This window comes from Helianthus annuus, chromosome 3 (assembly GCF_002127325.2).
Source record: "Helianthus annuus cultivar XRQ/B chromosome 3, HanXRQr2.0-SUNRISE, whole genome shotgun sequence".
NCBI lineage: Eukaryota > Viridiplantae > Streptophyta > Magnoliopsida > Asterales > Asteraceae > Helianthus > Helianthus annuus.
In genome coordinates this window covers 19,635,228-19,648,941 of record NC_035435.2, presented here as the reverse complement: position 1 = coordinate 19,648,941, position 13,714 = coordinate 19,635,228, and the positions used below count along the sequence as shown (strand labels likewise).

Genomic DNA, 13,714 nt, shown 5'->3' with positions numbered 1-13,714 from the left:
TCAGATCTAAGACGGTGTTCACCTACAACGGTGTTCAGGTCAAACATGAGGTCAGTGACGGGTTGTGACGATGTTCACCTGCAACGGGTTGTGGCGATGGTGATTGTGAGCGGTGGTAGCGGGTTGGGGCTGTGGTGGTTGATGGGGATTGTGGGCGGTGGTGGTGGCAGGTGGTGCTTAAGGGTGGTGGACGGTGGTGCTTGATGGTGGTGGTGGCAGATTGTAAGAGAGAGGGGGAGATGGTGAGTGGTGAGGAAGAAGATGAAAGGGATCCTATATATAATGTTTTTCTATTTTTTATTTTAGTATTAAAAGGGTAAAAATACTATTTTGCCCTCATATGGATCCATCTAACAGAAAAATTTAACTGAGTTCGGCTCAAAGTACGTAACTTGCAACAAAATTCCCTATAAAGGACAAAACTTGTCAAAATTCGTTGAAAAGGACACCGCCTGAAAAGAGGTATATAGATAAAGGACAAAACTTGTAATTTTTCCTTATTATTATTATTATTATTATTATTATTATTATTATTATTATTATTATTATTATTATTATTATTATAAGTCTAGATTATATTCTAACACACCCATGGGAGTTATTAACCTGTTCCATCCATGGGATCTGTACCATTCCTGTGATTTTTTTCGTTTACCATCCATGAGGTCCGTTAGCTTAGCATCATGTCCAATCTTCTTTATCAAAGTCTTTTCTTTATGTAGAAGGTTGGATCCCCTCTTTTCTTCTTTGATTCTCTTTCGACATATTTACTTGTTTGTCCATATTTTTTGCAATGGTAACATCGAATATGTAATTATTATTTTCCTCTTCTTTTATCTCTGGATTGTCCATTAGCTATTGCTTTTGTCACCAATATTTTCTTTATTTGTTGACTGAAGTTGAAAAGCTTGTTCAAATGAAGATGTATCAAATTGTCGCATACGTAGTTCATGAGATTGAAGTGAGCCTAATAAGATTTCCAATGATAAAACCTGAGCTATCATTTTATTCTTCTATAGCATCAACAATATGCTCGAATTTTCTTGTTAGGCTACCTGAAATCTTCTCAAGAACCTTATTTTCTTCAATATTTTCTCCATTTAGATGAAAATATATTGTTTTTAATATAAATATAAAAAATGCAACATCCACATAAACTCACATTTTTTTCATCACCGACAATTACTCATCACGTCATGTTCATTCTCCAAGCACGTCCCGAATCCCAAGCTAATATTAAACAAGAATCCGATATAACAAACCCCTATTTTATATCATCATGATGGATGTTACAAACTTACATGTATATGACAAAAGATATGTGATACACACATTTACAACTTTTAGAAAATACAATACTTTTTTGAGTAAAGATCCGTACAAATAGATTTATTGTACATAACGTACGAATGACGTGGAAAAGTAAAAAAACACGATAACATTTTCGTAATTATTTTACTCGTAGGGTAATTATCAAAATTACCAAACAATATCAAAATTATCCTAAAAGATCATTTGTAGAGTAATTATGATATTCTACGAAATTACCCTATAAGATCATATGTAGAGTAATTTTGATAATTAACCTACAAGTAAAATAGTTACGAAAATGCCACTGCAGTTTTTTACTTTTCCACGCCATCCTTATGTTTTGTACAATAAGCGTATTTGTATTTGATCTTTTGTTAAACTATAGTGAAATTCGACTCCACCATCTTATCACGTAACACTGAACTGATAAACTAGACTGTAAACACCATATACAGAAACCATGATTTTTCTTTTGAATGACAAATTTGGATCCGGACCACTGGAGTATCATCGTGGCACCAGCGGAACCACCCGATACAGAAACCATGATGAAATTACAATATATGACACTACACATCAGCGCCCTTATACTTGTTGGAAATAACACATGCAATTTTTTGAGAAACTTCCAGCATTGTAGGCCTTACTTCAGGGTTTGAATTCACACATTTAATGGCTAGAATCAATATTGACGTTATAACTTCTTTGACTTCAGGGAGTGGAACGAGAAGTCGATGATCCACCAAATCTGTGAGCTTGACTGCTTCAGTTGTTGTAGATGCTAGAGAAGTAATGATATCACCTGGATGCTGTCCTTTGAGGATTTCCATCACCAGAACCCCGAAACTATATACATCACACTTTTCTGTTACCTTCATTGTGTAATGAAAAAAAAATATATTAACATGATGCATTCTGTTATATTTTAATAATAGTTTGTGATTATGAATAACAGGAAAAGAAATAACCTGGTGCAAGGTATCCAAATGTTCCTGCAATGTTAGTCCAATTCGATGAATCTGGGTTCAGAATTTTGGAGGTACCAAAATCCGAAACACAAGCTTCGTACTCAGAGTCAAGCAAAATGTTTTTGCTTGATATGTCACGATGAATGATAGCGGGTGAACAATCATGATGCATATATGATAAGGCGTATGCAACACCTTTGATAATGTTCACCCTCATTGTCCAATCCAAAAGTTGAGCATTTTTATCCTGTAAAACATCAGCAAGACTACCCCCTTGTAGATACTCGTAAACCAGAAACGAGTTTTGAGAATGTGAACAGTAGCCAAGTAGCTTAATGATGTTTCTGTGTCGTATTCTTGTCAATGCTTTAATCTCATTTATGAATTCATCGTGATTAATCAAGCAACTATGAAACTGTTTTCATATGTGTGTAGATATACTAATCCTGAACCGACATAACGGTTATATGGTTAAGCTAATTCCCTAATTTTGACTTATGCTAATTATTGTAGGACATATTATTATTATTATTATTATTATTATTATTATTATTATTATTATTATTATTATTATTATTATTATTATTATTATTATTATTATTATTATAAGTCTAGATTATATTCTAACACACCCATGGGAGTTATTAACCTGTTCCATCCATGGGACTTGTACCATTCTTGCGATTCTTTTCGTTTACCATCCATGAGGTCTGTTAGCTTAGCATTATGAAAATCCAATCTTCTTTATCAAAGTCTTTTCTTTATGTAGAAGTTGGATCCCCTCTTTTCTTCTTTAATTCTCTTCCTACATACTTTACTTGTGTATCCATATTTTTGGCATTGGTAACATCGAATATGCAATTATGATTTTCCTCTTCTTTTATCTCTTGATTGTTCATTACCAGAACTATTGCTTTTGTCACCAATATCTTCTTTATTTGTTGATTGAAGTTGAAAAGCTTGTTCAAATGAAGATGTATCAAATTGTACCATACGTAGTTCATGAGATTGAAGAGAGCCTACTAAGATTTCCAATAAAACTTGAGATATCATTTTATTCTTCTCTAGCATCAACAATATGCTGGAATTTTCTTGTTAGGCTACGTGAAATCTTCTCAACAACCTTATTTTCTTCAATATTTTCTCCATTTAGATGGAGTTGTTTCATCAATATGATCACACGGTTATAAAATTCTTCAATACTTTCGTCTTCTTAAAATCTAAGGTTATCAAATTCCCTACATAATGTTTGTAGTTTAACAAGTTTTACCTTTTCTTCTCCACGGTAAGCTTTGTAGAGGCTATCCCATGCCTTCTTTGATAATGTTGCAAACAAGATTGTTTCAAACATTACTTCTTCTATGATTTTATACCTCTAGAGTAGCGACTTCTTGTCTTTGCTTCTATTTTATTAGAATTTTTTTGCTTGTCGGTCTGTTAATGTGATGTTCCCTGTTAGTTCTTGTACTCCATCTTCTATAATATTCATAAATCTGTAGATTCAAATAAGAACTTCATTTGAATGCTCCAACAGTAATAAGGCAAATTGAATTTAAATAATCACAACTTTCTCAATTCGTCCGATAATAATCCCAACTCAGTTATTTGCGGATAATAATCCGAATTGGTCCACTTTTGGCCGATAATAGTCCGTCGTTAAAAATAGCTTAACATATTTAAGTTTTTTTCCGAATTGAAGTACTCCAAACGGCTTGATTTTCGTTAATTGGAAGTTTAAACACCTAAATTGAAGCACCATTTTCGTCGTTTGGAGCAGGATTTCGAGGTAAATTTTACATCAATCAACTCTTATCCTCGTTCTAATCAAAAGCCCTAAAAATTGGTTTGTAATTCGAACAAAAACTTAACTCCGTTAAGCTATTTTTAATGCAGACTATTATCAGCCAAAGTGGACCATTTCGGATTATTATCGGCAAAGAACAGAGTTGTGATTATAATCGATGAAATTAAGAAAGTTGAGATTATTTAAATCTAATTTGTCTAGTAATAATAGTTTCCATTTACTTTTGAAATTTGGATTGTGAGGGGCCTATCTTTAGCCTTTTTTTCTTCTATCTTCTTTATGTAAGCTGGACCTCACTACTAGACATCCGGCAAACACCAACCACCTAAAGTCGTTGCTAGATTGTGCTCTTTGCAACAAAGATGTTGCAATGAAAATATATTGTTTTTAATATAAATATAAAAAAATGCAACATCCACATAAACACACATTTTTTTTCATCACCGACAATTACTCACGTCATGTTTATTCTTCAAGCACCTCCCGAATCCCGAGCTAATATAATACAAGAATCCGATATAACAAACCCCTATTTTATATCACCATGACCGATGTTACAAACTTACATGTATATGACAAAAGATATGTGATACACACATTTACATATCTACGAATGACATGGAAAAGTAAAAAAACGCGGTTACATTTTGGTAATTATTTTACTCGTAGGGTAATTATCAAAATTACAAAACAAGATCAAAATTACCCTAAAAGATCATTTATAGAGTAATTATGATATTATATAAAATTACCCTTACAAGATCAAATATGTAGAGTAATTTTGATAACACTGACTCGATAAACTAGACTATAAACACCGTATACATAAACCATCATGAAAACCAATATATGACACTACACATCAGCGCCCTTATACATGTCGGAAATAACACATGCAATTTTTTGAGAAACTTCCAGCATTGTAGGCCTTATTTCAGGGTTTGAATTAACGCATTTAATGGCTAGGATCAATATTGACGTTATAACTTCTTTGACTTCAGGGAGTGGAACCAAAAGTCGATGATCCACTAAATCTGTGAGCTTGACTGCTTCAGTTGTTGTAGATGCTAGAGAAGTAATGATATCACCTGGATGCTGTCCTTTGAGGATTTCCATCACCAGAACCCCGAAACTATATACATCACACTTTTCTGTTACCTTCATTGTGTAAGCCAGTTCTGAAAAAAAATATATATATTAACATGATGCATTCTGTTTTATTTTAATAATAGTTTGTGATTATGAACGACAGGAAAAGAAATAACCTGGTGCAAGGTATCCAAATGTTCCTGCAATGTTAGTCCAATTCGATGAATCTGGGTTCAGAATTTTGGAGGTACCAAAATCCGAAACACAAGCTTCGTACTCAGAATCAAGCAAAATGTTTTTGCTTGATATGTCACGATGAATGATAGCAGGTGAACAATCATGATGCATATACGATAAGGCGTATGCAACACCTTTGATAATGTTCACCCTCATCGTCCAATCCAAAAGTTGAGCATGTAAAACTTCAGCAAGACTACCCCCTTGTAGATACTCGTAAACCAGAAACGAGTTTTGAGAATGCGAACAGTAGCCAAGTAGCTTAACGATGTTTCTGTGTCGTATTCTTGTCAATGCTTTAATCTCATTTACGAATTCATCGTGATTAATCACCTGAGAAGACGAGTGGAGTCTCTTTATAGCAATTGTATCACCAGATGACAACTTCACTTTGTACACACTTCCACATCCTCCCCTTCCAATGCAATATGCTTCGTTAAACCCCTGGGTTAGACTGAGGATTTCGTCATATGTCTCTCTTCCATTGAAAGTTGAAATCGAAAAGAAGTTATTTCCATCTTTATGTTCGTCCACATGCGGTGTCGGTGGCAGCCCCTTTGGTCTCCAATTATAGAAAACGAACATTGCCATTAGAGTGCCAAGTAAAAGAGCTCCAAGAAGTGGAAGCGAAATCAGGAGTGCGAGATTGTGTTTTCGATTTGGGATAGGACTTTCTAATGCACACTGTTTTAATCCACTAACATTTCCACACAAATCATCATTCCCTTGCAATGCTTCTATTGTAAGATTTATAAACGCTTTGCTTTTGGGAAGGGGACCTCGTAAGTGATTATATGAAAGATCAATGTTCACCAACGAATTCATCGATCCGAAACTCTTTGGAATGTAACCTGAGAGTTTGTTGTGAGAGAGATATAGAGTTTCCAAGATACTCATACTTGAAAGCCCTGAAGGTATCTCTTTGATGAGTGAATTATGACTCAAATCAAGAGCAGACAACTGGACCAATCTACCTAATTGGACAGGGATTTCACCAGTTAATTCATTGTTGCTTAGGTTTAAGAAATGGAGTTTTGTGCATTGCTCGAGAGAAGATGGAATGGACCCCTTCAACTTATTCATGGACAGATCAAGAAGTTCAATTTGCCATCCTAGATCTTGTGGCACTACACCAGAAAGTCTATTATTGCTTAAAACAAGCTTTACCATGCGAGTTAACCTTCCAAATTCTTTGGGTATCTCTCCCACAAAATTATTGAAGGAAAGGTTAAGAAGTCCCAACTGAATCGAGTTTCCAAGGGAAGGAGGTATGTTACCTTGGATTCGATTCCCTCCCATCTGTATCGTGGTTAAGTTTCTGCACTTACTCCAGTTGTCTGATATTTTACCGTAAAGTTTGTTATCATTGAGATTGATGTAGTTGAGGTTTGGATAGATACCGAAGCTCTCAGAAACATCTCCGGTAATCTGGTTTCCATCCAAACGGACTCGGATCAAGCTCGTGCAGTTGTACAAGCTCTTTGGGATTCGACCTGTTAGCTTATTATTAACAACACCAAGATATCCAAGCATCCTACCGTCGCAGATTTCGTCAGGCAAACTACCAGAAAGATTGTTGTTTGTCAATTCAATAACGACCAACTTCAGCTTTCCTAATTCCCGTGGAATATAACCGGAAAGTTGATTATCGTTAAGATACAATATTTCTAAGGTTTGTAGGTTACCAAATGAACTTGGAATGGAACCATTGAGTTCATTGAATGCTAAATGCAGACTAGAAAGAGATGTCAAGCTTCCTAACTCTTGAGGGATGGGACCAGAAAATTTGTTAGAGTAGAGATGAATATCAACAACGGATTTGAGTTGGCCTAGAGAGGAAGGGATGGGACCAGTGAGATTGTTCAATTGTAGCTCTAGCCATATGAGTGAAGTCATGTTACCTATTTCTCTTGGGATTGATCCATTCAATTGATTCTGGTATAGAATTAAGTCGGTTAGATTTTTCAGATTGACCAAAGTGTCTGGGATAGATCCAGTTAGAGTGTTATTGTTCATATAAAGCTCCTCTAGATTGTATAGATTTCCCAATTCATGTGGAATTGAGCCAGAAATATTGTTATCGCTCAAAAAAAGAGAATGCAAATTCAATAACTGACCAAAAGAGGTAGGAATTGAACCAGAGATACTGTTACTATCCAGATAAACATAACGCAAATTTAATAACTGACCCAAACAGGTTGGAATCGAACCATGAAGATTGTTATTAGCCAATGCAAGCCCAGAAAGTAATCTCATTTGACAAATGCTTTGAGGAATAGAACCATTAAACTGATTTTGATTAAAATGAAGATAAACAAGTTTTGACAGGTGGCCGATTTCAGTTGGGATTATTCCGGTGAACTGATTTCTGGACAGATCAAGATAAACAAGTTTTGACAGTTGGCCGATTTCAGATGGGATAATCCCAGAAAAATTGTTAAAACTAAGTTCAAAATACGCAAGATTTGGTAACGAGGAGAAGGACAAGTGATCAAGCGTACCAATTAAACCTGATGACGAAAGGTTCAATCTGTTTATGCTGCCATCTTTATTGCATGAAACACCAAGCCAGTTACATGGAGACACTGTTTTTTGAGCAGAAATATTGAGATTAAGATCTTGTGTCCAAGAAGGTAGAAGGGTATTGGTATTTTGGCTATGGAGTGTTGCTTTCCATTTTAGGAGAGCATTAACTTCATCTGAAGAACCTGAAACATTCAGAGTACAGAAAGTTGTAAATGTAGCAAGTAAGATGATTGAAAGGGAAAGAGGTGCCATGCTTTGTGTATATGGGTGTCAACAAGTAAGGTTCTTAGCCTTGATTTATATTGTTTATTTTCGGCGACTTGCTCTTTCAAGTCTCCTCAACATAATTTCCACGAACATAATTAAATGAATGGAAGACTTACTGTTTTTAGTCTCATCCCGGGGGACCCGCAGACAATTTTGTAGCCACGAATCAAATTAAAGAAAATGATGTTTCTTGATAAAATTTATGATACTGTATAATGTTTAGACAATTTACTATATATTATTTCAAGTTTTACATCGGACTTTATAAATAGATATCATACATAGTATATCCTACCAATAGCAAATCTAAGATAGGGTCTTAGAAGAATAAGATGTAGACAGCCTTACCTCTATCTCGTAAGAATAGAGATACTACTTCCAATGAGACCCCCCCCCTCCCCCAGCTCAAAAATATTTTGCATCAAGCCTTGGACATAAGACACATAACACTCAACAATTGAGACAAACACTGATTAGTGCATGTACCCCCTCGTGTTTCGGCTATCAACGCAACGACATGATTCATGATTAACCATTCCTCACTTTTAACGCTATTTTCATGAGATTAGTAAAATACAGTTAAAATTATTGCACTTTCACTTTTTCCCTCGAGCGCCCACACATATAGACATTATATGTGCATACCACAAGCGAGAACTTTATAAATAGATAATATGTTAAATACGATTATATCGAACATACATCTAAATAATTTTTTATCATACATCTAAAGTAATTTTGTTTTTCTCCCAATATGTGACATAATCATAATCTATATAAAAATTTGGAAGGTGATGTACAGTTCCTTCATCTAATTGGTTGAGTGAGGTGGTGCAGCCAATCTAGCTACACCACATGCACCCCGTATATTGAGTGCTGTATATTGAGTGCTGGTACATGTACGGACGTCGGGATGAACCAAATCGATTCGACTGAATAACTTTGAAAACAGAGTTTTAGTCAAATTAATATGATTTTTTGTATTGTAAGTTATACCGTTATGAGCTGAACAATTTTGAATGACAACATCGATACCACTATTGGTATTATCGGAACAAATACCTATATTCGTTTTTATTGTTTTCAATTGATACAAACAGTTATGATATATTTTTGGGTATATTGCGAGTTTGATTTTTGAGTTTTTTCGGTTGCTATACTGAGTGCTAGTATCGTATCAATAATGACTGAACTCTGACGCGAAAGAGTTATACTAGTTCGTAATAAAAAAAATAAATAAATAAAAGGATTTTGTAACTCTAGTCGACTAATAGAAAAAAACTAATCTTCCTAACAGGCAATTTACTGGGGGCAACTCTGATTTTTCGCAACTTGTGTGATGTAACATACTCTTTGTTCCTCTAGGCGGTCGAACTTGTGCGATGGATTTGCAACCGATATTTTTAATATCAATTTAGTTATTTTTTATGATATTTGTGAAGGATTTATGGCTTTTCTTTTCTAATTTAAAACTAATATTAATTAATAAAATTAATTTTTAGGGTATTTGCAACCTAAACTAGGGGTCGCAAAATGATTGTCTGACCCTTTTTAAATTAATTTAGTTAGTTACTTTTTAAATGATTTTTGCGACCCAAGCTAGAGGGTTGGGAGCGATTCACGACCGCTATATTTTATTTAGTTTTAGTTAATTGACTTTATGATTGTTTCGACAACTTTGCGACAATGTCTAAGTGGTTACAATTTTTGTGACTATCAGTTAGTCGCGCATTTGTCAACCTTCTGAATTTCGGTCGCAATTTTTGCAGCCATTTTTTCTTATCGAAAATTTTGATCGCAAGTGCCTATTTTTCAAGTAGAACGGTATTGATTGCAATTCAATGAACTATGTAATTCTAAATTAGTACATCCACCTTTTTTTCAAGTAGAACGGCCACCGCTGCTGTGTTTTCCAGAGAAATCAAATCGGAAAACAGTTTTCCAGTTTGTTTCGTGTAACCTGTTTGACCGAGAAGTTGTTCTCAGTTTTTGCGTGTTCGGGTTTTACGAGCTACGGGTTTTGGAGTTGATTCAAGTGTTTATTTTGGTGTGTGTTCTTCGGTTTTCATCACAAAGGTACATATTACTGAATCACCCTATGGTTGTGATAATAATTGTTTAAACGAATGACAATTGGATCACTCATCACCTACGTGATAATTTAAAGAGACTTAAATTCGTGTACTCGCTTTCGCCATGCAATTAAGGACATGATGAGTAACAGGGATGGAGGGAGAGTCATGGGATTTGAGGAGTCTAAAATTGACTAATCTCTTCATTAAACTAGAACAATATAAACATGTGAATAGCAATCAATAATATTACTTGGTTTGTTATAATATGTTTTTAGAAGTTTATAATTATTTAGATGAGAAGTATAGAACCAAAACAACACCAACCCAGACATAGACAACACTGAACGAAATAGAACAACAACCGGAATAAACTGAAACCATCGACTAAACATAAAGACCAAAAATCAGACATCAACAGATTTTGTACTTATTTAGTGGACAATCGTCAGAGGAGACTTGTTTTTATTTGTAATGTCCAGGTCCAGGGAAAGGTACACCGATACGATGATGTGTATGTGGAGTTGGATCACTACTCCATGAATTTGCATCACTCGAAGGTGTTGCAGAACCTGGATCATGCAGTTTAGAGAAAGATTAGTTCAGTGAATCAAGTCATGCATGGCTAATTAAGTGTGGAGAAAGATAAAGCAATACAAACCTGGAGGCGTTCTCCGTGGCCTCAGTGCAGACTCTTGGGTCACAGTTGTTGAAACAGTTGAAATCAACAACATGCAACATAGAACAGTAACTAGTTTGTGTTCCATTATGACAACGGGAGTATTTCTTGTGCTTGGTTTGTTTATTTTCGCCGGTTTGAATGGTATTTATGCTTTACCAAAGATAACTATTAAATATTTTCTTTTGTGTAACGTAGGACTTTTTTTACCATACAAAGATATTTAACCAGTTTTTCTTTAAGAACTTCTATTTAAAACCAACATTTACGTTAAAGAGTCAAAAGGTTCATGTTGATTAAATGCTATACTAAAATAATATATTTAGAAGTTTGATATTCAACATGGTATTTTAATGAATTAAATGCCTGGATAGTCCCTGTAGTTTGGTCTTTTCTCACCTTTAGTCTCTAACTTTCTAAAATTACAGTTGTAGTCCCTAACTTTTTCAATTTTGTTCCCGAATAGTGCCTGGCGCGGATGGAGGTTAGTTTTTGGTGTTAAGTGGGTGTGAAATGACTAAAATGCCCTTAATAATAAAAAAATGTAATTAATTATCTATTTACATGCATATCTAATTAAAAGAAGGGTAAATTACACTTTTCATCCTTTATATTTCCATTGAATTGCACTGGATAGTCTTTAACTTCAATAATTACAGCCATAGTCCTTTATTTAGAAAACTCATTACACCCTATGTCATTTAGCACTAATCTGGTTAAAATTTTCAGTTAAGTTAGACATGTGCCTTGCACATGAGGGCAAGTTGGTAATTTTAACCAACCAAAAAAACAAGCTTCACCACGGCTACTCCAGCCACCATCCGGCCACCACTCTAGCCACGACCATGATGACCACCTAAACGCCTCACTACCACCACCACTCTAGCCACCACCTAATCACAACCCATCTCGCTTCCTCCCAAGGACCACCAACCCACAATAAATCAAATAATCATTGAACAATAGCAAATCAAGCAGGAAAAAAGAAACTTACAAGCTAGAAAATCAAATAGAAAAAAAAACTTACAAGCTTGCTGTACACACATATAGAAAATTATAAACAACAAATCCACTAAAACAAGCCCAAGTCACAGACTTTAATAAGAATACCCCCTTTATTTTTAGAACATCAACAAACCTAGCCCAAAACCGAGCCTGAGCCTTCTCGTAGGCGTCCTGGGCAAAATCGGAACCCTTTTCTAGACTTCATCAATGTACTCCAAGATTACAATAGACTCAGAGATTGGATTTCCGTTGTGTACGAGCACGGGTACCTTCTTATTAACAGGAATGTATTTGATAAGGTCGGCACTCTTGTTTTTCAGATCTTCTTGGATAAATTCGTACTTGCCCCCCTTGATCAAGACGAAAATCTTCGTCGAGACCCTCTACAATGGTGTAATTGACACGGATTCCGAGACCAGAACTAAAGGTGGATGCCGCATACTAGGGCTTCGTCACCGGTAGTGGTAATGGCGGTGGTGGTTGTAGAGAGGTGGGGGTGGGGGTGGGGGTGGGGGTGGTGGCTTCGTCACTAGGGCTTCCTCACCGGCAGATCTGGATCGAGGTGGGGGTGGGGTGGCGATCTGTATGGAGACAGTGTTGTGCTATGCCGGATTTGGATGAAGACTGTGGTGGATCTTGGATGGGGGTGGTGGTGTGTGGCAGATATAAGTTGTTCTTTTCTATTATTGTAGACAATACATAGAGATTAGAGAGAGACAATTTTTATATAGAGAGAAGAGAGAGAGGGCATAGATACCAAAATATATTTATTGCAAAAACATAGTGAAAAGACAAATTTACCCTCATGTGCAAGGCACATGTCTAACTTAACAAAAAATTTTAACCAGGTTAATGATAAAGGACGTAGGGTGTAATGGGTTTTCCAAATAAATGACTATGACTGTAATTATTGAAATTAAAGGCTACCAATTGCAATCCAATGCAAACATAAAGGACGAAAAGTGTAATTTACCCTTAAAAGAAAGTGGGGCCCACCATACACCCAGCCCACCCCCACTCCCCTTTTCTCTTTCCTTTGCTTTGTCTGCAACCAGAATTACCAGACACAACCAACAACCACCACCCAAATACCACCGCAACCACCTCACCTCCCACCATCATCTTCAACCTCTCTAAGCCATAAGTTTTTGGATTCAGAATAAAAAAGTCCCAATCTTAGAGCCAAGAATCAAATTAAAGAAAATGATGTTTCTTGATAAAATTTATGATACTGTATAATGTTTAGACAATTTACTATAGTTCATTGTCAACAATATATTATATCAAGTTTCCATATATTATATTTCATTTCATTCATCAGCGCAAATTACATAAGAATAGCAGGTAGACGAGTAACAAACTGCGCCGCCATCCCCTTCTTAATAGAAAATCCTAATCTAGTAAAAACAAAGCCTCACCACAGAGGGGTCGAAAAGTTGTTGTGGAACACACGCTGAACTCTAGCTAAGAACCGAACCGCCTCTGACGCCAAGAAGCCGAACGTGTGAAACGCTAGTGGGAGAAAGGACTTTATAAATAGATAATATGTGCAATACTATTATATCGAACACACATCTAAAATAATATTGTATCATACATCTAAAGTAATTTTGTTTTACAGAGAAATATGTAACATTAATTATCTATGCAAAAATTATCTAGGTGATATACACGGTGGCAAAGCTTGAGATTTACGATCGGGGGGTTGAATACGTATATACCTAATAAAATTATAAAACCGAGGGTCGAAAAAAAA

At 35.5% G+C, this 13,714-nt stretch overlaps 2 protein-coding genes across 2 annotated transcripts; both read right to left on the bottom strand.

Annotated features, from left to right (window-relative positions):
* Positions 1 to 1,880: 1,880 nt before the first annotated feature.
* LOC118490375 (MDIS1-interacting receptor like kinase 2-like) lies at positions 1,881 to 3,630 on the bottom strand. The gene is made up of 3 exons (XM_035987976.1): positions 3,550 to 3,630; positions 2,280 to 2,694; positions 1,881 to 2,203 (listed from the first exon to the last, which is right to left on the bottom strand). Exons 1-3 carry the CDS (start codon positions 3,628 to 3,630, stop codon positions 1,881 to 1,883), a joined length of 819 nt encoding a protein of 272 aa, XP_035843869.1.
* Positions 3,631 to 4,776: 1,146 nt separating this feature from the next.
* On the bottom strand, positions 4,777 to 8,238 carry LOC110928780 (MDIS1-interacting receptor like kinase 2). The gene is made up of 2 exons (XM_022171806.2): positions 5,349 to 8,238; positions 4,777 to 5,261 (listed from the first exon to the last, which is right to left on the bottom strand). Exons 1-2 carry the CDS (start codon positions 8,185 to 8,187, stop codon positions 4,939 to 4,941), a joined length of 3,162 nt encoding a protein of 1,053 aa, XP_022027498.1. The 5' UTR covers positions 8,188 to 8,238; the 3' UTR covers positions 4,777 to 4,938.
* Positions 8,239 to 13,714: the final 5,476 nt, after the last annotated feature.